Source organism: Telopea speciosissima, chromosome 5 (genome assembly GCF_018873765.1).
Source record: "Telopea speciosissima isolate NSW1024214 ecotype Mountain lineage chromosome 5, Tspe_v1, whole genome shotgun sequence".
In the NCBI taxonomy this organism is placed as follows: domain Eukaryota; kingdom Viridiplantae; phylum Streptophyta; class Magnoliopsida; order Proteales; family Proteaceae; genus Telopea; species Telopea speciosissima.
Window position 1 is genome coordinate 5000447 of NC_057920.1, and position 25728 is coordinate 5026174.

Genomic DNA, 25728 nt, shown 5'->3' on the forward strand with positions numbered 1-25728 from the left:
CTTCTTTTCGTACAAACAAAGGAAAGAGCTCAAAAAAAATGGATTCCCTCTCAATGACTTCAAGCAAATAAATACATGGGGACTTGGGTCTCTCCCTCTCTATCTCTATCTCTATCTCTCCCTCTCACGTAGCTGACACAAGATTGCACAATACTACAGTGGGAGAAGAGAAGTGGGGAGATGCTTTATAATCGAAAAAAGGGCAAAAGGTTCAGGATTTCAGGTACTACACCAGCTACGAAAGAGGGAAAAGTGAAACTGTCTAGTAGATCCATTGGATCCATCATTCATCTTTGTAACATTTTCCTTCTTTTGATTGAAAGAATACAACAACTGCTGCTGCACTACATATAATGCCCTGAAGGCAGAGTTTTGTTTTACAATACGAATCAGTCCCAAAAACCTTAGAATTGGTTCTTCAGATATGAAAATCCAATAGGAATCAGCCCCACCCTTACTTTTCATTAAAAATTGGTTCTTTTACAATTTTACCTTTCATTAGATATCGATACCCGATCTAGGATCGGCCAAGTATCGATATAGACCTCGACCAATACAAATACAATCCGGCCCATTCAATACCCCACTCCATGCTATATGTACTACTTTGTGGCTTTAGTCGACCTATAGATCTACTGGCTTTTGACTACTTACTTTCGTACTTTACAAGGGAAAAAGAACACTAATCAATTGTGTGGTTCTTGTGCTCAAACACAGGATCAGGTATTTTTACCGTTCAACCCCCCCAATGAGCTAAAAAAATTTATTCCAACAAATCCTTTATGTGTACTCTCATTGAAACCCATGCTGGTGCAAGCGCTAAACACCCAGACAGCCATCTCTTAGCCCATTTTACAAATAAATAGTGTCCTGCATAATAACTTAACCCATGGACCGAAGTAAAATCTTATGTACAGTTCCTATATATGTGGTAAATTCAAGTGTACCACAACCCACCTTTCATAATTCACATCATTTCTTTAGTTTTGGATCTTGTACTTTTAGGGATTAATGGTAGTAGGGTCTGTTTGGTGATGTTTGAATTGTAATTAAGAACCTATTTTTTAATCAGAATTTTTTTTCTATCACATTTGAGTATTTCTATAGAAATGGAACACGTGTTTAGTTACACTTGGAAAAGAGCATTTCTAAATTATTACATAATATTCTAGTGAGTACCAGTTGGTGGGTATGTAGATCTATGAGAATGTATGCCAATGCAGTGGAGAGTATCTAATTGAATTAGGTTATGAAATTTGAAACATGATCTGTCTCTCTCTTTTTCATATGAAAAGACTTTATTGTCCTCCTATATATAATACCTGGTATGCTCCTCTATACCGCTTGTTCCGAGAATCCTCTCCCTTTTTATTAATTGAATTAGGTTATAAAATTGAACTCAACCAAATTGTCACATTCTTTTGTGGCAATAAGAATATATCTTGGGGGAAAAAGCACATGCTATTAGCGTGCAAATTCCAATATACACCCTCTCCATAATGAGATGTGAGGTTCACACTGACAATCTCTTTTCTGTTGTGATTTAAATGAGTTTCTTATTTTTGATAAAAGACTTATGTGAGTTTCATGTGAATAACACTTGCACAATATTAGTGTAACGTGTAGATTAATCCCCATACTAGCATTGTGGGGAACCCTTTCCCTATATCTTATTAGCCGTAAAAATTATTATTCTACATTGGTAATAGGATAATCTAGGGCAATTGGAAAGGGGAAAAAAGGTATGAAAGACAAAGACATAGCCTATATCTTATGATTTGTATTTGTACATGTCAAAAAGGACAATCTACAAATACACTATATCGTTATTGTGTAAATGTGTTGTTGAATTGGTGGGACATTGATGTAGTCACTACATTTATTAAATATCTGTTTCATACATTCAAAGGCATTGCCTGCATTTGGTCCAATGAGTTTTGGGTAATTTAATTTATTTGAATAAGTATTATATGTTACGTGAGATATTTAGATTAACAAATCAAGAAGTAGTTTTCCTTCACCCATAGAGATTCTTCCTTCTCCATAGGTGATTTGATCATGGATTAAACATTTGAACCATCATTATACTTTTTTTTTGTTTTTTTTATGGGAAAAAAAATATATTAAAGAAACTAATTAAGTACAAGAGTCTATACAACACGGCAAGTGGGGTGCCACAACATTAAAACTTTTAAACCAGATACCAAAGGGAATGTCAGGGTTAGTCCTATAGGAAATATTAACAGATCTATCAGCTATCTTGAGACAATAATCCAACACCTCAAGCGGCCATGGAGAAAGGGATGGAGTTGGAAGAAGTCCTGGTAACATGGTATGTGAACACCAAACTTCTTTCAGCTTCACACCTCTAAGGGCAGCAGAGTCAAGAGCGTTGAGGATTCCAGTGAGTTCAGGCTCCAAAAAATGATTGTTTTTACTTCGACCAGCAGTGAGAAAAAGAAGTTTTCCATCAACCAAAAAACCAAATACCCAGCCAGGCTTACCTAGATCTTTGGAATCAAATCTTGCGCATAACAAAACAGGAAAATCTAAAGTAGGTAAATCAAAATGAGACAAAGAAACAGGGTTAGTAACAGCCACAGAATCCATAGGAGAGAGAGGAAGTGTATTAGAATAAAGAGGGGGTGGGAGAATGTTTAAATCCACCAACCACTGGTTAATTCTGCAAAGAATCTTCCCAGGGTTGGGACAAACCGAATTAAACAACAAGTTGTTCCGAGCCCAGGTGATGATAAAATCATAAAAAACCAAACTAAGGAAGGCTTGTCTAGTTGTCGGTCCATCAAAGCAGAGATGCAGAAATGTTTGAGAAAGGAAATGACATGAATTCAGTCCTCAGACCCAAATTATACTTTTGATATTAATTGGTCGGTGTTGAAATTTTGACACATTCATAAATCGATTGGTCGAGTTGAGCTATAACAAATTGATTATGGTCAAGTCTACATGAGCGGAAAAAAAATCCTTTGCAGTGCTCTAATCTTGTAGTGTACTGTAGTGCGGGCCTAAGAGCTCAATAGGTGAAAGTTACGACAGCCAACAGTTCTGAGTTCAACAAGAAAAAAAAAAAACTGCATTGCTTTGAGCTCGCACCGCTGGATGAAGCTTCTTCCATGTGTCGAGCTCTCAAGCCCGCACTACAGTGCATCACAAGATTCCTGCAAAGTAGAGGATTTAAATCCCTTTGATGCCCCTAAATTATAGGCTATTGGAGGTGCACAATTCATACTTGTAAGGGACAATATCAAGTTTAGTGGGGTCATTAGTTGATGTATCGGTACTGGATCGGCTGGATCATCTTGGTATCCATCAAGGCCGATATCGACACTCGATCGATCCTGGATTGGGTATCAATATTGGATTAAGGGTAAAATCATAAAAATTCTTGATTTTTAATAAAAAGTAGTTGTTGATCGTACCGTATTGATAGCGGATCGACTGTGGTGCACCGAGGCCTTCCAAGCTCGACATGTGGACCCGGCGACGGCCAATAGTGCCAAGCTCTAGAAGCCACCAAAAAAAAAACAAGAAGTGCAATCCTCGCTCACATTGTTGGATGTCACCGCATACATGTGTCGAGCTTGCAAGGCCGCACTACAGTGCACCGCCAGATCAATGCACTACGGAGGATTTTTTTTTCCTTGAAATGATCGCCCTGTCCCCATGAAATGTGGAAATCCCACCTACAAAATGCCAACACACGCCCTCATTGGCTGTTACGCATGGATGGCCCCGTTCCCCCACAGAGAACACTCCCCCCTTAAAAAACAAATCCAAGACTAACGAAAGTTAACCAAAGATAACCATACCAACCGTTTTGTATCGGGGCTCCAAGACATACTGATATGTATCAATCAATAGGATACCGATACTTGGAAAATTGGTCTCTTTATACCGATACATAAAACTCTCATCCTACAATTATTGAGAATCCATGGTTGGATCGCACATGCAATCCAGTGGAGGTAAATATCATCAATTGTCATCCTTCATGTGAAGTGTACCACTCTTTCACTTGTAAAGATTCCAAAGGAGAAGCGTTTATAGAGGGGATTCACAATCTTGCCCATGGACCCTAGGCCTATTCTATCGCGTCCCTCATGAGTCATGAATCATGATTGCTGTGTGAGTGACGAGGTCTTTTCTGTTATTACACACATTAGTGTAATCCAGTAAAAAAAGTGATTGGAGAAAAAGGGTAAAAAGGGAATACCAAGAAAAACAGTCAACGCGACAATTGACGCAAAATTCCCGTATACGCATGGCCGCATGCATCATCATCGCTTCTGCTTTCCTCACACCTCACGTCCTGTTCGGCCGTTCTCCCACTCTTTTCAATTCGTGCGTGAGTTTGACCAAGTACGTGTCGATTACTTATTACTCTATCTGAATTAATTATTTACCTTAAAAAAATTTTATTATTCATTAATGTAAAGAAAGAAATTGTTATTCATTAACGTAATGGTCCAGTTTTTGTGCACGGTCGTGTGTGCACCCATAATTAAAAGTGTCAAATGCTGGTCGGCACTCCGCACCCGGCCTGGGCTCGACACCAGACCGATATAGATCGATCGGTAATGGTGTTCGATCGTAGCTAGATGGATGCCCAATTAAGATAGATTGACACTTTCTAACCAATCTATGGTCCCGTCTGTAGCCCAATTAACCTCATTGACATGAGTTTGATTACGAACTAGTAATCGATCGACCAAATAGTGAGAACCAATTTAGGTCCGACCAAAACGGACCAAGTTCAACCGTCTGACACCACTAAACAAAACATTTCGCCTTAACCATGTTGGCCAATTCCCTCCTATGTGCCATTGGTTCGGCTTGAGAGATGCCAATACATGTGAGCAATGTATACCTTTTTGTTGATCCAGTACAACAATTATACATTTTTTTTGGGGGTAAAGATACAACAATTATACATAGCAACCATAAAAATACACATTTTTTAAGAAAAAGAGAAATCAAAAGAAAAAGTAGAAAACTACGTTAAAATCAAAGGACAGGCGTGAGAATAGAAAGAGAAAAAGAGAACCGGAGAACCACCTAAATAAAACCCTCCCTCTCCCTTCTTCCTTTTTAAGTAGGAATGTAAACGGATCGGATTCGGATCGGATACGGATCGGATTCGGATCGGATACGGATCGGATGTGATCGGAGCCGGATATTCCTGGCCGAATACGGATACCTCTAAACTGATTCGGATGCGGATCGGATTGATTTTCGACCATCCGTTTACATATCGCCTTGTGTAACTCGGACCTTCCTCCCCAGCAGATACAATTCTCTCTCAATCCATATCTCTTAGATCATGATTCTCTTTTCATCATATTCTAGAACTTGTTTAATCTTCAAAAACCCTAAAAATCATTATTTATTTAATTTTTTATTATTAAGTATTCGGATTTTTTTTCGGTCCGATTTTAATCGGAGTATTCGGATTATTTTCCGGATATCTCTAAACAAATGCGGATGCCCCTAAACGAATACGGATGCGAATTCAGATTCGGATTTCGGTTATCCATTTACATCCCTATTTTTAAGTCTCTCAATCTCTCACAGCCTTCAGACTGAAAGGCCAAAAGCCCAAAAGAAGTGGAGAGAGAGAGTCTTTCAGATTTCTTTGTTTAGTGTGTTTGTGTGAGAGACCAAATTATCAGAGAGATTGGACTCAGATAGTCTCTCTTTCTCCTCTTTTGAGGTGAGTAATGAAGTAATGAACCAAGTCCTCAACCTCTTCTTCTCTGAAGAAGATGGCTCAAAAACAAGAACAACGACAGCTAGAATCCAACCCCTTATTCGATGCTCTGTACTGCGAAGAAGAACACTGGGAGGAAGATGGGGCAGAGGAACATCTAGACAAAACAGAGAGTGAGAGCAGCTACATCTCCAACAACACTAACAGCCCTTGTCTCCTCCCTCTTCTGTTATTGGAACAAGAACTCTTCTGGGAAGATGAAGAGCTTGCCTCTCTCTTCTCCAAAGAACTGCAGACCCACCTTTGCATCGATCCTGCCCTGGCCTCCGCTCGTCGAGAGGTTGTGGAGTGGATGCTCAGGGTCTTTTCCCACTACGCCTTCTGCCCTCTCACCGCAGTTCTCGCCGTCAACTACCTCGATAGGTTCCTCTCCAGCTTCCATTTCCAGAAAGATAAGCCTTGGATGGCTCAGCTAGCCGCCGTCGCTTGTCTCTCCATCGCTGCCAAAGTGGAGGAGACCCAAGTCCCTCTTCTCTTGGACCTGCAAGTGAGCACTTAAAGCTCATTTTGTTATTCTGTTAAATATGCAGATTTTTCTTCTTTCTCTTTATTATTGATAATAACAAATTATGGGTTTGGCCCTTTTCTTCTTATCAGGTGGAAGAATCCAAGTATGTGTTCGAGGCCAAAACGATTCAGAGAATGGAGCTTTTGGTTCTCTCTGCGCTTCAGTGGAAGATGAATCCAGTGACCCCACTTTCTTTCCTCGACCATATCATAAGGAGGCTTGGATTGAAAACCCACCTCCACTGGGAGTTCCTCCGGCACTGCGAGCGTCTCCTCCTCTCCCTCCTCGCCGGTAAGCAGCTCAGCAACCGCTTTCCTTAATAAATCATTCGATAAAAGGGGGGAGGAAAAAAAAAACCAACCCAGAGACAGCTAAGAAAAGAATAGATTAAGAAACCAAGAACAAATCTCTCTATTCTCGTTACAGATTTAGTTTCTCATTGTCTGCGATTGGGTTCCCTTTTCCAGATTCGAGGTTTGTTCATTATCTTCCTTCTGTATTGGCTGCTGCGACAATGCTGCACGTTATCGATCAGGTTGAACCCGATAATCCGGCCGATTACCAGAACCAGCTTTTGAGTGTACTCAAGATCAGCAAGGTTTGTTAAATTTGTCCTCTGCTTAGCATTCCCAAGATTCGAAAGCGAACACGAGCTCCCATTAATAATGCTTTAATCTAAACTAATATATAATTAGTTACAGGACAAAGTGGATGATTGCTATGAACTCATCGTGGAGTTGACAACAGGCCACCATGGGCACGGCCAGAAACGCAAGTATGAATCTATGCCGGGCAGCCCCAGCGGCGTCATTGATGCCAATTTTAGCTCCGACAGCTCGAACGATTCGTGGGCCGTGGCTTCATTGGTTACTTCTTCCCCAGAACCTCTGCTGAAGAGGAGAAGAGCTCAGGAACAGCAGATGCGTGTCCCTTCGCTCAACCGTGTGTTTGTGGATGTGCTCGGCAGCCCTCGTTAGAGAACTCTTCTCTCATCTTCCAAATTTTATCTTTTTTCTGAGTAATCTCTCTATAATCACTATCACCAGCAAACTCGTAGCCACCCATGTTATGAGACATTCTCTATTTCATAATCTTTACTTAATGTTCCATGTTCGAAGTTAAATTGCCGGCCATCTCTGCGTTTCCATCTGAAAATCCAGTACAACAAACATATACAAAGAGATCTCAGAGATTGAAAATCAGAGATGGCTGGGCATTGTACTCTCGAGGAAATGAAGCAGCAAAGAGGACTACTATTTGCAGTTATATATTATTATGGGTTTGCCTTCCTTGTCTCTCTCTCTGCTTCCCTTGCATACATTACATGGTACCACACACACACACACACACACACACACACACACACACAGCCATTCTTTATGTGAAAATCTGTTCTTGGTTGAAATGCATTCTCATTAACTCGTTCAAGACAAGATGTCGAATAACAGATAAAGATAGCTATGGTGCATATATTTTCTTCTGGGTCTGATTGATCTTGGATATTGTCTTTGAACAGAAAGAGAGAGAAGAAAATGGGGAGAAAATCCAGAGGAAAAAGGAAGGGCGGGGGAGGGGTTTTTGTTTGCATGTGAAGGGGAAAAACAAGTTGTCGGCCACTGGGGTTTTAGGTTTTGGGATTATTTAGGAGAACTTTTATTTATGGGTTTGACCTCGTTGGGAGAGCTTAGCCAACCAGGCCACCACTACCACCATCCACCACCTCCTCCCTCTTCAATTCAACTCCCCAAGTCTCCATCGCAAAGGGCGCCCCCCCCCCCCCCCCCAACTACCTAAATATTTCCAGTTTTTAGACTTGAGATTTGCACCCTTTTTTTCCTCTTCTGTGTCTACCTATAGATTTCTGTATCTAACAGTTAATGGCAATAGATTAAGAAAAGAATAAACTATGATTACTTAAATCACACTTAGATCTTGCTTGGAATGGAGTTGCTATGATCTTACTACCACTAACCGACACCTACAAGAATAGGTTTGAAAATTCGTATTGGCCTATTTGGATCAGACTGGTCTTGTATGGAAACTAGGGTTTCAGGATTTATTTTAAGCGATTTCCATGGGTGATTCTGATTCTGATCTGGTCCGGATTCGAATCAAGTGGCACCAATCCGGATCTCGATTCCTGGTTTTTTAACTCTTTAAGGTTTAAAAGAATAGAATCCGGGATTTAGGTTGGTTGGTCCTTACTAATTGGTTTCAATCATTTTGGGTTAGTCAAGAATCGAGCAAAATATGCCCTAGCCCTAATTGGATTCAATTATTTCTCTCACTCTCTCTCTATTTTTGAAGTCCTTTTTTTCTATGGGTCAGGCCCAGGGGTTTAAAACTTGTTTATGCATATAATGTATGGAAAAAGGCTGATTATGCTAGCGGTGTACCATAAGTGAGCATCTATGTGTCTCTCTCTTTTCATCCCTTTGAGGGGTAAGGGAGTCATTTCAAGGGAGGGATTGAAAGAGAGATAGACACATAGGGTGCTAGCTTACGATATACCACCAACATACTCATTCCTCTCCCATAATATATATATGGTGTGAAGAGATACCTTGAAAATAGCCTCTCTGCATACATTATGACCCTCCCAGATTCTACAGTGACAGGAATCTCGTGCATTGGTTAAGCCCTTTATGGTATCGGGAGATACGAGTAACTAAAGCTTCATCTACCATGAAAAATGAATCTTCTTTTTGTAATAAGAGAGTGGGATACACCAATGATATCATTGAATATAACTTTATAGGGTACATTTCCGCACATTTTGACTCTCTCTCTCACCTTTGGAATTCCAAATTATTAGGCATACGAGCGTGCCACCCCACACGGTCGGCCCACTTCCACCGGTGCTCCCAAGTGTATATCATTTCACTTTCTTTGACGGCTTATTGACTTGTCGTCTTGGTTTAATTTCTTTCTATAAGTAATAAACTACGTTGGAGCAACCTTAGGCAATGAATGGCACATCCATGCCACATACATTGAGGGATAAGAAGTTCAGCTACTATGGCTTGGTTTGGTCATTGCAAATGAAATACAAATATTTTTTATCCTGAAATATTATATTTTAAATGAAATATAAATATTTTATGATCTGTTGTAAGAGAAAATACAATTATTTTCTAGGAAAGTGAAATATATTTATATTTTAGAAGAAATATAAATATTTCCCCTCACTTCCCTTGTAATGAATCAATCAGAGCTTACATTTCTTTTGATTATATGCAACAACAATAGGATCTTAATTACAGAATTCCATCATACATAGATGTTATTGGTGAAGCTTGATCACAATTCTAATTCAGAAAGTACTGTGGTGATTCTTTGACGGGTCATTTCATCTTTGAAACGCGTCAGAAGGGTCAAAAAGTGCATACATTAGCATCTTCTTTTTTTGGGGGGTGAACCACGTAAAATCTTATCTTGTGTGTGTGTGTGTGTGTGTGATTTCTTTTTTTCTTTGTATTTCTTCTGCAAAATCACCATTCAGCTGTGTTGTCTTTCTAACAATAGATTGCTTAATGTCTTAACCCAATGTTCATGTATATGCCACCGAAGCTCCATGTGTCCTCTCATGTTTTAAAAATTTAAGGTTTTGTTAAGTTTGTGCATTAAGCTAGTGTTTCCTTCTCAAGAACCTTAACTTGAGAACACAAGTATCCAGCCTGGGGTTTTGATTGCTATTATATCATTATTAACTTGCATATACAAATATGTAGAGAGAGAGAGAGTGTACATATAGTTTTCTTTAACCTTTTTATTAATCTTCCTCATTGGTGTATGTGTTGTATACTTGTAGTTATTCAAAGTATGATTTACAACTTTTCATAGAACAAAAGAAAAAATTATGCTTTAAAAGCCAAGAAGGAATAATTTGAAAAGACTCATTTAAAAAAAATAAAAAAAAAAGTGGGCATCAAGAGAGAGAGAGAGAGAGAGAGAGAGATGGATTTTGGTACAACTACACCCACAAAAAGGCAAAAGGTGAGAGGCAGAGGGGATTTTGAAATTGGGAGACAAAATCTTTTGATTTTGTGGGGGAATGTCTTCTTTTTCCTTGTTTGCTTTACTTTGCTTTCCTTGTTAGGTGTTAATGGGTTTTCTGCTTTAAGGTAGGTAAAGACTTATATAAGTTATAATGATAATAATAATAGGAGTACAGCAATGGCAACAAAAGTGATAGGAGATATATGATGCACACTTGCTGTGTGTCTTTGTGCTGTTGTTTGAGTAAGTGTGCAACAGCATAACTTAACTGCATCAGAAGCAACTAAAGCACCTGCTCTCATCTCACTCCACTCTTCTCTGTTTTCATTCTCCTTGTAAAGATGGAAGGATATGTTTAGGTCCCCCACTCAATAATTGTGGAATAATATGATAGCTAGCTCACTCCAAACCTCTTTTGACTACCTCCTCAATCCTCTTCTCATGTATAGGGGTGTTAATTAATTTACACTTGAACCGGTTAGACAAACTGAAATTGGCCCCCAAAAAAATGGATCAAATCAAATCAAACCAAACCAAACCGGTTCATGAGACCGGTATAAGACTGATCTGGATTGATCAAAACTGAAAACCAAATCGAAACAGAAACAAAACATGTTTTTCCCATTTATTTGCAATGTATATATATGAAAAACTCAAACCGAATCAGTCACAATCCGATAATGATGTGATAAAAACGGTTAAAGCAACCCGATAACAGACCGAATCAAATTGAACCGAATACAAACTTTGCTTTAATGATTTGGTTTCAGTTTGACCTAATACTAAACCAAAACTAGTTCAACCAAATTGAAACCGGATCGAACCGACAGCAACTCGATCACTAGGTAACTCGTAATTAAACCAATAAATATTAAAGCAACCCTTCACAGTCCACATCATTCCTTATTATTAATTCATGGCTTGTTATTTCTTTCTTTCTTATTTTCCACTTCTTCAAGTCTTCTTCCCCTTTTCTACTCTTTCCTCTGATACAGCTGTAAAGGTTTAAAGAAAACAAAAGATATTTCTATTTCTATTTCTATTTATGGGGATAGTATGTTTGCAGAGTGTGCACAGAGAAACGTTCTTATCTCGCACGCTGTCGCTGGCTTGCTGCTACCTATAAACAATGAATAATGAGTGTCTTTCTTTCTTGGCTTTTTGGGTGTTGGACCCTGCGGCGAATCAACGATGGGGGGGTTTTTAAGTAAGTAAAGACAGAAAGGATCCATTTTGAGCTCCAACATTGGCACATCCCCCGTTTTCCTTTTCTTTCTCTGATTGGCTTCTCCCACCTTAACCTCGCTCTTCACCCACTACTGACCTTCTGACCCCTTGGGCCCTCAACACTTCAATGATGTTCCAACACATTATACATTCTAAATTCAGAATAAGAATCTCTCTCTCTCTCTCATATGGGGTTTGTCTGACCCTACACCATGAGCCAACATTAATGGTTTCTGATAATCAAGATAATAAGCTTAAGATGGATTAACCCAATAAGCATTCATAACCAAGGTTCGTAATCTCAGTCTCGGATCGGGAAATCATCCGGATTGGATCGATATTGGCCGAGACCGATCCGATATATCTGTACGGATAAGGGTAAAGTGGTACTATAAACAGCATTTTTATAAATAAAAAAAAACAAGGGTAATTGTGTCTTATTTGATCGATCTGATCCAATCCCAATACTGAGATTACGTACCGGGTTCATAACAGATGAAGGGGCCTCTATCTTATATTCTTATGTCTAGTGAGTAATGATGAAGTATGCCTATAGAATTTGGCCTTACCCTGTTGCTAGTATAGAGAGGCTGTTTTCAGACTCAAATCCATGACCACTTAGTCACAATGGAGCAATCTTTACCGTTGCACCAAGGTCCGCCCTCAAAATCGAAACTTATAGCAGTATAGAATAACCTTATTTGTCCACTACTAAATCAAAACACCATTTTTTTTTATTTTTTTTTTCATTAAAAAACCCACATCCATACCATATAGGGCGATCCATGTCAATATCGATCAAAATCGACACTGCTATGAATCGATCTATTCAATTAATCTATTCTTAAAATCATAATTATCTGAGACCTTGGATGTGTCTTCCAATACCATTAGATTATGTCAAACTAATAGTTTAAAGTTTTCGATTGATCCATCAAGTGGTATTTCGAGAGTTATTTCATTCACCTAACAAATTATGGAAGTCAGAACTATTTGTTGCCCTCTCTAAATCACCTGTTTAGACTTTTAGAGTCAGGTACTACACATGTCTCTTGTAATAGTAGAGGATGGGCATTAATGATGAGTTTGACAGAAGACTCCAATCTCAGGATCACATGAGTAGTGGTGAAGTAATCCTTCCTTCTCCACACGGACGCTGAAGTCAAACTTAAACTTAATCCTTTCCTATTTGGGCCTTGATCGGATTTTTGGTCTTTACTTGTTCTGGTTCAATTTTAGACCCATCGACCCAAACAGTTAACCATGGGCCATATAGGCCTTATTATTAACTCATGCAACCAATTATTGACTCACGCAGTGCATGCATGTTGTATAAAAAAAATAAAATCCCATCTGTTTTCTCTTTTATGAGTTGTATTGCAACCAATTGATTATCTTATCTTCCAAATTCATAACTATAACAGTCTAGAACCTGACGGTTCTGACCCGACCCATCAATCAGGCTGACAAATGGATCAATTCAATATAATTTGGGTTAACCTTTGCACATCCGTTCCGTGAGTCTCATAATTGCTATAAAAGCCCTCTTTCGTTATAGCAATAGTATCATCTTCTTGCTCTACTCATGAGTCCCCATCTCATGTTTGAAGTATTGTCGCAAAGAAACATTGAAACCCATTGGATCTATATATTGATTCACTGAGCAAAACGTAAGGATCACGAGAAAATATAAATGAGTACAGCACTACAGCTCCGTCGTCATTCGATGGAGCAGGGTGACATTGGTTGTGCCATTTGTGTTGTGGTCCAACTTCACACTGATCTGCAGAAGCTGCAGAAGTACTGTTCAACTGGGCCACCGGGTTGGGAATTGAGGCCGGCCATATCACCCAAATTAATAAAGCCATTTGGATACAAATGGACCCCAGAAACGATCCAATATAATCTCCTTAGGAACCCATAATGCCCAGTTTCTAATGGAGAATTTCCTGTAAGAGCAAGGAACAGAGAGCTAGGCATTGCAGTTTTGTGATGCGTAATTTCACTAGGTGTTGAAAGAGAAGCAGACGAGAAGCATTGAATGCAGATATTTCATGTAATTGTAATGTAGCACCAAAGGAAATGGTCTGTAATGGATGGTGGTCCTTGCCATAGAGCCTGGAAGGGGTGGTGACCCCTCAACTACTACAAGTCTACAACTACTTGAATCCTTGTGCTTGTAGCTAATAAGCCCTGCAAGAGGTCATTAGGCCTCAAGCGACCCTTTTCATTTCTGAGGAAAAGGACAACTCTTGGGAGTGTTAGGTGTCTCTAGGCTTCGGAGGCTTAATTTCCTCTCAGACTGTGAAGCTTTGGTAGCTACCCTATGTGATATGTGCATCTCTGTCTGTCTCCCTTTGCACACCATTTACTCCAGCCTTTGGGGTCTTGGGGCCTCTAATATTTGTTTTTGTCAGCCCTGGACTGCCCAGCCCCTATCACGCATGGGAATTTGGTTTTGTTCTCCCAAAAGGGAAATTTTGGTTGTGTAAGTGGTTCCTGATGATCCACGAAGGGAGTGCTTTGCTTTGGTTAGGATGAGGTCTAATTTTTGTGGACACTAGATCTCAAGGTACTTAATTTGCTCTCATGTTAAACTTCCTTCTTTTTGGATTTTTGTGGCAAGTCCAAATGGAATTTTCCAAGTGATAGAATAGAACTTAAAAATGAAACAGTAAATAACAATGGTTGAACTAGTATGGGCGTGCATTGATATACATGTGGAAGCCTCCCAAAACTTGAGATTCTATTTGATTGAATTTGAACATGAAATGTGCTACTCTTGGGAAGGAATGCGCAACCATGAAGAAGAAACCAAATATACAATCACACACAACACAAGAAATTTAATGTAGTTCGTCATGAATGTCTAGATTCACCTCACAAAGTGATCTCCCCTATATAGAGTTTTCCCACGGAAATAATACATAGGGAACCAAAAAAAACTATAATCCCCATACAATTACGATTCTAAGTCCATTACATATTTACATGATCTGACAATAATAACAAATACATGCCCAATAATAATTATGTGGACCTATAAAATACAAGACACACCCAATTCCAACAAATACGTGGCTTATCTAGACCATATCCTCTCTATCTAATGGTCAAAATTATCACATCATTTATCTACATGATAGAATGATATGAAAATTCTTTCTCGGAAGTTGCTTAAAAGCTCTTATGCCTTTCGATAAAGTTATCAACCCCCTCCCCCTCCTTCCTTTGGAGAGCAAAACTATTCATTGCTTGGCACATTCAACTTATTTATTGCCTCCAAAAGGCGCATTGCTCACTGCTCATAAACAAAAACTCTCCGTCTCTCCAAGAAAGTGGAAAGAAATTTAAAGATTCTAATGAATAATAAGGGAGAGGGTTGGGCACGCCGCCCGCTTGCTATAAGAAAATAGAGACAAAAGTATCATATTTGCCCAAGTTTGAGTGATCCTAATCCGTATTGGCCGATCCAATCCAATTGATACCGAGATCACGAACCATGGTTCCAACCCGATCCAGAATAGGATTGGCCGAGACACATCTGGAACTTAATTCATGGCTTTTAAACCTTGCTTCCCATCCTCCAACAAAAAGGGCAAGAGCAGAAAATGGACCTAATGGTCTTGTGGTTTGAGACGTTGGGGCTCGTTCCAGTTGAACCCAGATCCTCCGGTTTCTTTTCTTCTCTAAAGATCCAAAATGCTATAGAGAATAGGAAACTTTGATGTGGGTAAATGGAATTTTTATCATTTGCGGTTCCTCTGTCTGGTACGATTTTTTAGTGCCTCTAATAAAAAAGGGGTGGATCCCACCTAGGCAGCGTGTTCGATCAGAGGGTGAAATGATCATTTCAACCCCTTATGAAAAGAATCGCACAATCGTACCGATCAACGAACCTCAGGGATAAAGGTCCTGGGTAAATTGGCTTGGTCACATCTCTGCAACCCTCTCAAGCCTAATCAAAGCAGTAGAAGAAAAGATAGAATTTGACAGCCTATCATCCATTTTGATGCGTAATGTTCTTTTACTTTCTGTTAGCTTTAAATCCTTTTATTACAAAGTCTGACTTATCAACAACAAAGCTGCCTGTGCTGTCACAAAACATTTCACCCTTTCCAAGTTCCATCACTCTCTCACTGTGGACTCTGGAGTTTCTACCACTGAGACTTTTGTTTGAGCATTAATAAAGATTGGTTTCCTCGCCGAAAGATCCACTAAGCCCACCGATTGACAACTCCAATATTTTGCTGGTACCAATTCCAACTACCAACCGAGATAAATATATGGACAAACTCTTATGCGAGATTTCGTGGTCAGGAAGATTTCGGAAATTGGATTACTGTTTGCCGATACTGATCTGATACCAATCAGAATCACTCTGAATCAGTAAGGATCGGATGAAATTGTCCCTGCTTTTTAATAAAGAAAATTGATTTTTTTTTTTTAAAACTTTACTCTTTGATCAAACCAGTGATCGAAGAATCGGATTGGTCAACATTCAGGATCTGCCTTAGTACCAATCCAAATCGGACGATTCAACCAATCTGATCCCGAAATTACAAACTAATCAAGTTTAAGAGTTACCAACGTGTATAAATTTACAGTGTCCTCACAACTCATTACCTGATCAAGCAAAAATGTAAACATTGTTCGAAATGCACTCTCTCTGACACTCTCCTAATCATGGATTTAGTGGCATCGATTGAGATTGATATTGATACCAATCCCACCACCAATCCTGATTGGCCCGTATCAGACTCTATTGAAAAAGAAAAAAAAAAAGATTTGTTGTACCTTTTTACCCATGGTCTCTCAAGTAAGGAAACCCAAACATAATATTTTAAACATGAGGGATCTCAAACATAGTTTTCTTAACAATTGGGTAGCTCATCTGTAATTCACCCCGAAAAAAATGATCAAGTGGAACATCATGGACATGGACTTCTTTTTTGTATCATGAACAAGTCATTTTAATAGTACGTGAATGTTTACCAAAATGGTCCCAACAAAAAAAATAAAGAGTATCTCAATACACAAGGCTCCCGCTACTGCAGGGTCTGGGAGGGCAACTCTATGCAGTCCTAACCCCACTTCGCAAAGAGGCTGTTTCCAAGTTTCAAAAGCGCCAACCAATGTTGCAATAACGCAACTTAATCGTTGCACCAAGGCTCGCCCACTAAAGAATGAACATGTTAATCTTCAGGATGAACACAATTGGGGGGGGGGGGGGGACGGGGGGCAGGGGAAAACAAACACAATATTAAAATGATATGCATCCTAGGAGGATTTGAATTAGTTAGAGAAGGCATGCATGCTTACAAACAAACGTAACTTATGGCTGTTGATTAGAGGGAACAGCAGGACAAAATTCGTGCAGCTAACCCCAACGTAGTTGAATTGGAGTTGGGTTCACTATTTTGGAACAAGTGTCTCTGCACATCAGAGAAAAGATAATAAATAAATATACCTGCCTGCCTTCTAAGACAAAAATCAAGATTGTGAAGCATAACACACTTTCAGTTCCCCCATACATGAACACTTCGTGTAAAAGTAAACTGGTGTGTCACAAAAACATACACAGATAAAAATTAAAAGGAGCTCATTCCAAGTAGTAATGTATACAGCTCATAGCTAATGAGAGCTCTATCAGGTAATTGCAGTTTTAGATGCAGCATTATATATAACATATTAAAGCATAATATTGGACATCTATAACCCAAATTTGGTCTCATCAGAAACTAAATTAAGAAACATCCCTAACTTCAGCTTTCCATTTCACTATTGGTGTTTAGTAGGAACAAGAACGGTTTTGTAACAGGTTTTACAGAAAAGAAAAAATGTCATTATAGGAGGAAATGCATTTCCACGGAAAGCAAACATCATATGCTGTGCATCTTGAAAATGAAGGAGAACCAGGAGAGCTTTTCTTTAAAAGTGAGACATTATAAACACTTTCCAAGCAAAGAATTTCCATTTTCACAGTTATTGTCAGAAGGCTGTTATTAGGTGGGAATTAGACTTCCTAAGAAAGCACAAAATGTTCTAATGCACTTTACCTGGAGTCTGAATCGGAAACAAGGAAACAGTAAACTATAACTGTAATGAAAAACCTAACGCAACAGTTTTCCTAACGAGATGGAGGATACTTGAGTATTCTACATCCACAAGGAGATCCAACTGAATTTAAATTCTATGTTAAAACAAATCTATAGAGTGTTTGAGCTAAGATGAAGATGTTGAAGTGGATGAGTAGCAATAATGAAATGCTGCAAGTTGGTTGAGTGATAATAGTATGAGTTGATGGAAGGTTCAGTGACAGTATCAACTATCAATAGCTCATATTCATAGTTCTAAATCGCAGCAAAATCTACCCAAGATGGCGAGATTTTGCTGATATTGCTAGTTTCGAACCTACCGAAACGAAATGATAGGCGAAATATATAACAAGCATCATCCATCAGGGAAGATTGAGGATGTGCTGCCAAAAGAACTGAAGCAAAATGGAGGGAAGATTGAGGATGTGCTGCCAAAAGAACTGAAGCAAAATGGAGGAAGCAGAGAGGTACTTGAGTGTTCTACATCCAAACAGAGATCCAACTGATGGTAAACTCTATTTTTACACAAATCGTGTGTGTGTGTGGGAGCTAAGATGAGGATGTTGAAGTGGATGAGTAGCAATAATGAAATGCTGCAAGTTGGTTGAGTTATGATGGGATAAGTTGATGGAAACTTCAGGGACAGCATCAATAGCTCATAATAATAGGGCTAGTTGATTGAGTTGTTTTGGTCACATGAGGTTAAGACAATTGACTGCCGCATTAAGAAGTGTAATGGTTCAAGTTGAAGAAAAAGGACAAAAGCAAAAAAAAAAAAAAAATGGTCAAGACATGAGAGGACAAGAATTCTGATAAGACATGCAGCCATTGATAGTGTCAATGGTGTAAAGGATCCACATAGGCAACCCCAGGTAATTAGGATAAATAAGGCTTTATTGAGTTTAGTTGAGCATGTTGATACACCTTTTTGCTCTGCCATTACATATGGAGATTCCTTTAACTTCGCCCAAATTATAGGTCCCTCTTGAGTTCTTTACATAAAAATAATAATACAATATGTAGTATTATACTTTTTCAACTGTGTCAAAAGTGCAAAAATCGAAAACATATTACAGTTTTAGAAGAAACAACTTTGATAAATACTTTGCTACATGAAACTTACAAGAAAAATTTATCACTTGATGAGAATGCATCTTATCGGTGATCCCTCAGCACCAAGTAACCTTAAAGGTAAGCAATGCACAGAATATATTCCCAGCTTGATGTCATCCAACTTCAGGCCTTCGACAAGAATGATTTCCTGAAGCATTTCAGCAGAGTATTATCAGTCAGTATATATGATCTAAGAAACAAAATCCGCTGGTCTTTAGTGTAGGAAGCAAAACATGTATATGAGGTGATTCCATTTATAAATAGAAGTTCCTGTGGAACTGACCACCTTTCTTATGAGGGGGATGAGGGAAATAGAAAAAGACACAAGATTTTTGAATAATCAAAATTTCAGAGTTACACAAATCTCATGATCACCTTCAAAAAAATAAAACCAATATTAAAATCTTAAACAGTATCAAATGGTAAAAGCTCATAAGTGCATCCAGTTGAGATTTTGTGAGGGTTCAGAGAATATGTCATCTAGAAATATGACATAACAAGGAAGCAATATGAAAATTATGGTGATTCTTGGCTTCATGCATAAGGATTATATTGGAAAACTTCAAAGGAACAGCTTCATCAAATCTACAAATAGCAAGAGTAATTATTTAATGTGTTAAAAGAAAAATATGCCCTCTTTAAATTATCCTACAGATATCTAAAACACTTTTAGTTCATTAGAACTCTAAGGTCCAAGTTTATTTTGAACCACCTACATAAAATCATGGATGGTGAAAATAAACATATCAGCATCATATTTGAGAACAAGATAAATTGATTGACTCTTAGCAAAACCATTTCGATTCAAACTAGGGAGGAGACTCATCGTGACCAACAACTTAGAACAGTTGTGGAGAGGAAATTCTATGAATGGCCTCCATTGAACTAACTAAAAAATGCAATTAGAGAGTTCCTAGGATGATAATCTGGATGATGTTGGAAAAGAAAGAGTTCTCCATCTGATGCAGTCACGTAAGATGGATAACTACTGTGACAAAAGTAGGTGGGGATACATACTAAGCCAGTAACCGGCACCAAATCTGTTCCTTACTATCTTTTTGCTTTACAGATGAATTGACAATTCATAAATCAATGAGTTAGATACTCTGTGTTGTTTGTAGATGATAAACTTTTGATTAAAGAAATAGCAAAATGTAAACATGAAATTTTGGAATCTACCTTTTGTTTTCTTCACAGATGAATAGCTTTGTTCAATGAGAAAGAGAACAGGGTTAGATATAAAACCAAGATTTTTGAAGGATGCTATCAAATCCAAGGATTTTAAAATTAATCAAACTATGAATATATCGATGGCAACTTTCAAAAAAACAATAATGAACCATTAATTATTGTTGATTATGAGAAGATACTGTCAGATGTTCGTCTTGATCATAATTCAACTGCATGCAAAAATGGTGAGGTTGAAGAAGATTGTACTCAAAAGAGGCGATGCAGACATGCTCGTAGAGCTCCACGTGACGAGGTCATATTGACCCAAAAATATATTGGACAATTAAGAAACATGTCAGTGGAATAAGCATAATTCGTTGTCCTGAGTTGGATGGCTGTAAGACTAGGAAAATCAAATAAGATTAAAAAGGCATAAAGAAGGGAGCACAATAGATAGCTAGAGAAGGAGAGAAACTGAGTCTGATCTTGTGCAATGGAAGCTAGTTATTAAATCAATCCTATCCATTCCCCACCAGATCTGGAAGAGAATCCAATCTTCACCTGCTTTTTTCTTTTTTAAATAAGCACCTGCAAATGTATTAACAACTAACCTTGACCAGTTCCATGAGGGGAAAATCTAATCTCAACCATTCACTGAGCATGTTAATAGAGCAAGTTAGTAATCCTAACAGAAGATTAGGTAACATTAGCAAACTGTCCATAAATAGACTACATTTTAGCACTTCTATATTTTGCATTATTTGCATCATTACTGTAAACCAAAACAAACAGCAACTGATCCTGCTGTAAGAAGACAGTTTGCCTCTTCTTCAAATTGTGGCTGGTTATTATAAGAATTCTATGTTCTACTTCCCCAAGCCAAAAAAAAAAATCTATGAGAAAAATACTATTTTTAACATTGAGAGCATAAATTCAAAAGAAAAAATCTGACTAGAAAGAAAGTGTGCCAATAAAGATAGATGTTTCATACCCTGCTTTCTAGAAAGACATGATGGGAAGGAATTAAATCATCATAGGCAGCAACAGATAAGTAGTCAGTTCCTACATGTCACAACAAACAAATACATCAACAAAGTTGACTTTGCAAAAAAGCAACAACAGGAACAAACTTATGGTGAGCCAACACATCAACTGCAATGACCAAATAACAAGATCAATCAATTGCTCAAAACAACGCAGGATTGTCCACTCTGTCCCATATCAGGATTGCCCTGGATTGATATAGATCCGAATTGGACAATCTGAATGATCCAATACCAATCTTAGAAACCATGATCCACTGGGGATGGTTGTTTTGCTTTTGTAATTGTTTCTTGTTGTACTGGTGCCTATTCTATCATGTTTGAAATTTTTATTTACAATTTCCTTTTTCCCACGAATTCTACAATATTCTGACACGTGGACATATTTCACAAAAAATATTTCCATTCTACAAAGACCAAAATAACCACCTGAACCAGAATCTAATAAGAAAAAATAAATAAACAAATAAATAAATAAGCAACAAGAAAATACTTCTGTTCCTTTTTGTGCTTTTCTAGATATGGAAAATGAATTACGAAATTTGCGACCTTCCCAGATTGCGATGTAGTCTTTGTACTGTAATAAGCAACATCATTTCATCTGAAGTTCTAGCATTAGGGAAAGAAATTATCCTTTTGTAACCTCTTCACACATTACATATATATTAGCTTTTAAAAAAAGGGGGTGGGGGTGGGGGTGGGAGGGGGACCTCCATTTGCTAGGTCCTGCAAATGCTCTTCATCATTAAACAATAATCACTAATTATTTATATCTTACCCACAAGCCTGATGTCAGTGTTCTCCACTAGCCATTTGGCACCATCTTTCATGAATCCAACATAGCTTGTGTCAAACTCCTTCTTCCACATAAGTCGCCTGAATTTGGAAGAATAAAACTTGCTTAAATGGACTTTGTTCAATTTGAAATATGGAGGAAAAAATTAAGGATTCAATTCATCAGAGGATTATGGCATATTTTGAATTGAACAATTGCTCAGTTCTATAAGACTTCAGTTGAACACCACGCACTTAAATATCAGAGTGAGACTAGACAGTACTCATCCCAGAAGCTGAATTTTAAGAAATTATTTTGTTTACATTGGGAACTGAAGGATTTTTCCCTATATAAAAAACCAGATTCAGAATATTATGAACTCCCATAAATCTAAAACATCAATCCACATTCTATTGTCTCCATGTTTGTCAGTGTACGGGACAATGGGAAGAAAATGCAACACTATGAGAGAAGTCTAAAAATATACAATAACAACTTCATGGCAGTATAGAAAAGATAATAATATCCCAGTGATTGAAAACATCCTAGGATATTTCAGTACTTACATCAGGCATGAATAATATATTTTGCTGAAAACATAAAACAAAAATTTTTAGTTGAACTGAACTCATTCAAGACTTCTACCAACAAATTAAGCTTTTAAGATAGCTAATGAATACCTATTCTACCGTTACACTCTGAGATAACGTATCACATTACAATGAATTATTTTGAAAGTAAGAAATAAACTCATGTAAACAACAAATAGAAGGGGTATTCCATTCCGAAATCCAAGTGTGGAGTTCATAACTAGATCCATTCCCATAGTCCAACACCACAAGAAAGCATGTCAACACACATGGCCACCATCGCTGCCAAAGGTATGTTTCAGGCACTACCTAGTTTGACAGAAAAGCTCATAGATCAGAAATTTTCTGAGGTCGATTCCATTCTTCTTCTGATTAAGCCGCATGTGGCAAAGCAGTCCATCATCACTAGAAAATTATCTAAATTTAGCTCTAACCAAGTGTTTGTGGATTGTGGGGAGAGCAGTAAGGTGTATCTCCCTCTAAAAATATATGCATATATAAGAAGTCTCTAGTAGAGGGCGAACCTTGGTGCAACAGTAAGGTTGCTCCATTGCGACCTAGTGGTCGCAGGTTTGGGTCCGGAAACAGCCTCTTCGCGAAGCAGTGGTAAGGCTGCGTACATTATGACCCTCCCCAGACCCCGCAGTAGTGGGAGCCTCATGCACTGGGTACTCCCTTTATAAGTGATCTTTAATCTTATTCTTCTGACAGACAGTGTGTTGATGTGCACTTTCCCCTTTCAGGGAGGCCAATCTATCAAATTTTCTCCCTTTGTCAAAACTGTGCCAAATGCTCCCCACACCTACCCTAATCTTATTCTTCTGACAGGCAGTGTGTTGATGTGCACTTTCCCCTTTCAGGGAGGCCAATCTATCAAATTTTCTCCCTTTGTCAAAAATGTACCAAATGCTCCCTACACCTACCCCCTACCCCACCCCAAAAAAAAATGTTTTTAAAGTTTGGTATTTAGTTCTTCTATCCAAAGATTTAAAAAGTATGGACAATCCATGCTTGCATACATATCTAATGTCTTGAATGTAATTGCCACACTATTAAACAATTAAAAAAAAAGGAGATAGCCAGCCATCAGGCAAGTGCCTAGGCACCTGAATGACCATCTGTGTGTGGCATTAGGTTGACAAAGAGAGAGAGACCTATCCAAAATCCTTCACCATGCCAATATTCACAAAAGGCATTCTAACACTAAATAGATTATCCAAATTACAGTGCAAGAAACATCAAATTTCACTTCATATCCTACATCGTTATTAGTCTTCTTAACATGAAAATAAGATGCATCATCCTCCATGCATCCTGGAAATCTGCACCTCTTACAATCTAAAAGAACACAGACTGCATAAACCAGAACATCCGTAGGTCCAAAATAACAAGTGAGAAATTCAATTCAATTTAAAATAACACATCATGAAATTGAACTGAATAAACCAAATTCCGAGAGTTATATGCAACACTCTGGTTTCTATTACCATAAAAGTAGACCAAAATAGCAAAAGGAACACAAGAATTTAGACAAAGTGTACATGAAATACCTGTCAGTGTTTAATGTTCTGAAGAGAACACGACGTACACCTCTAGGAATATTTAGGTCTTTCATAACATCCGCTGCAAAAGGTGGAGACCATTGTCAACTGTGTATCCAACAAGAATGAGTTTGATAAAATTCCTAATCTGGGAATTATATAGTAACGTTATTGGTTTTTGTCCTTTCCAAAACTCCTCGAGCAATGGAACAAAGGCTAAGACATAATGCTTGCATGCTATATTTTCATTTCTGCACACCATACTGGCATGCCAATAATCTGTATGAATGTTGATACATCCAACTCTTTAAACAGTATTCTAGTCATTCCATGTAAACTTTTCTAAATTATTCCAATCATGTGCATTCTGACTAAAGTAATAGTTGTGAAGTTGGCTGATGATGCAAGTGCCAGTAATAAAATGAAGAAGTTCATCTGAAATAAAGTTTACCAGTAATGTTTTTATCCCTTGGAACATCAACTAACAGTGCAGGACCTGTTGAAAACCAATGACAAAGTCTTCAGAAATGTTACATAAAGGCATAAACATTTCTAACAGAGCCAAAATGTTTCCTAGAAAATGAGGTTAAAGAAGGTAAACAAAAGGGACATTCCACAAAAACAGAGCCAAAGCCACAAGAATATACTCAGGAATCAGGTTTTCATACAAAGGAATGAGGAAATCCGTAAGAGCTATGCCCTGTTTGGTTAGAAGTGAAGTTAAGCGAAGTAAAATTAGAACAAAATAAAATGGAAAGTTTTGCAATCATAACCAAGGAATCAGTGTGTAGGTAACTCAATAACAAAATAAATATGGAAAACTAATTATTAATCAATGTCAATAAAAAAAATTCAGTGATAATTTAACATGAAAATGAAGCAAATTTAGTATGTACTTGAGTTAATTACACAATTATGGTTGCAAAACTTTGTATCACCTTATTATAACTTCACTTCCATTCTAAGCAAACAGAGACTAATAACACTACTGACTCTGAGGATTTCACAACATCTGAAATGCTCGGTAGGATCAGTTTCTTTCAGAGTACAGTTATAAAGCCTACATTCAGTTTTGAAAGAATAACTGATAAAGCTTAAACTTCGAGATTTTTAATCCATTTTAATACACAATATTCAACATTACTTGAGTGAGCAATCACTTATTCACAAACTCTTCAGAATAAGCGAAGCATCAGTTAACTGTAGCCATAGGTCATCAGAAACATCAACCAATACCAGTAGGGCAGGGGGGAAAACCGAATGTAATCTCAACAAACACATTGCCTACGACTGACAATCCATAGAACAGGAATAGGAACAATGAACAGAACCGAAGCGAATAGAATAGAAGGAATGGCCAATAATATAAATCTACCGTTTAGGTCGGCAAGGTCGAGGCTGTCAACATCGAAACCAGCATCGAAGTAGTGATCGAAGACGTGCCCTGGGGCATCGACGTGGGTGCCGGTGTGGGTTGGCATCTTCATCTCGGAGTTGTTGGCAAGGGATCCATTCTTCATGCTTGCAGGAAGCCAAAGGAACCGTCCCAGCCCCTCTGAGGAACCCCAGGTGGGCATGTCCTCTCTGTATTTATGGCTGATGTCAAAGATCCTTCCCTCGTCATACACTTCCCTCCGAGGAGGTACAAGAACGCCCTCTCTCGGCGCACAAGAACCGGAACCAGAATCGTCACCGAATGCCGACGGGTAGGCGTTATTGGGGACTGAAGAGGAGGCCAGGGAGAGGACAACGAACGCCATCATCTCCAAGCAGAGAAGAAGAATCAAGGGAGCTTTCATCCGGTTTCCCATGGTGCAGAAGCAGCGAAGGATCAGAGCGTCTGAGCGTGGAAGTCATAAACTGGAAAACCGAACTA

The 25728-nt window shown here is 38.3% G+C and overlaps 2 protein-coding genes across 4 annotated transcripts; one reads left to right on the forward strand and one right to left on the reverse strand.

Annotated features, from left to right (window-relative positions):
• Positions 1–793: 793 nt before the first annotated feature.
• Positions 794–25728, reverse strand: LOC122661516 (cyclase-like protein 2). 3 transcript variants are annotated; one of them, XM_043856930.1, is made up of 7 exons: positions 25228–25728; positions 24304–24348; positions 23862–23934; positions 21725–21822; positions 20895–20965; positions 18740–18881; positions 794–807 (listed from the first exon to the last, which is right to left on the reverse strand). In XM_043856930.1, exons 1-6 carry the CDS (start codon positions 25661–25663, stop codon positions 18756–18758), a joined length of 849 nt encoding a protein of 282 aa, XP_043712865.1. In that variant the 5' UTR covers positions 25664–25728; the 3' UTR covers positions 794–807; positions 18740–18755. The 3 variants fall into 3 exon arrangements, with proteins under 3 accessions (XP_043712865.1, XP_043712864.1, XP_043712866.1); XM_043856929.1 differs by lacking the exon at positions 794–807 and having other exon boundaries at positions 18586–18881; XM_043856931.1 differs by lacking the exons at positions 794–807; positions 20895–20965 and having other exon boundaries at positions 18622–18881.
• LOC122661515 (cyclin-D3-1) lies at positions 5626–7587 on the forward strand. The gene is made up of 4 exons (XM_043856927.1): positions 5626–6275; positions 6386–6587; positions 6764–6894; positions 6998–7587. The coding sequence occupies exons 1-4, from the start codon at positions 5784–5786 to the stop codon at positions 7271–7273; spliced, it is 1101 nt and encodes a 366-aa protein (XP_043712862.1). The 5' UTR covers positions 5626–5783; the 3' UTR covers positions 7274–7587.

Bases quoted from the DNA above. Each gene is read 5' to 3' on its own strand.
- LOC122661516 (XM_043856930.1), bottom strand. From the start codon at position 25,663: ATGGGAAACCGGATGAAAGCTCCCTTGATTCTTCTTCTCTGCTTGGAG. The intron at 21,823-23,861 runs GTATTTCATGTA...TTCCAAATTCAG, and splicing joins AGAACATTAAACACTGACAG to GCGACTTATGTGGAAGAAGG. The intron at 20,966-21,724 runs GTAAGATATAAA...TGTGACATGTAG, and splicing joins CACTGACATCAGGCTTGTGG to GAACTGACTACTTATCTGTT.
- LOC122661515 (XM_043856927.1), top strand. From the start codon at position 5,784: ATGGCTCAAAAACAAGAACAACGACAGCTAGAATCCAACCCCTTATTC. The intron at 6,276-6,385 runs GTGAGCACTTAA...TCTTCTTATCAG, and splicing joins CTCTTCTCTTGGACCTGCAA to GTGGAAGAATCCAAGTATGT. The intron at 6,588-6,763 runs GTAAGCAGCTCA...TCCCTTTTCCAG, and splicing joins CCTCCTCTCCCTCCTCGCCG to ATTCGAGGTTTGTTCATTAT.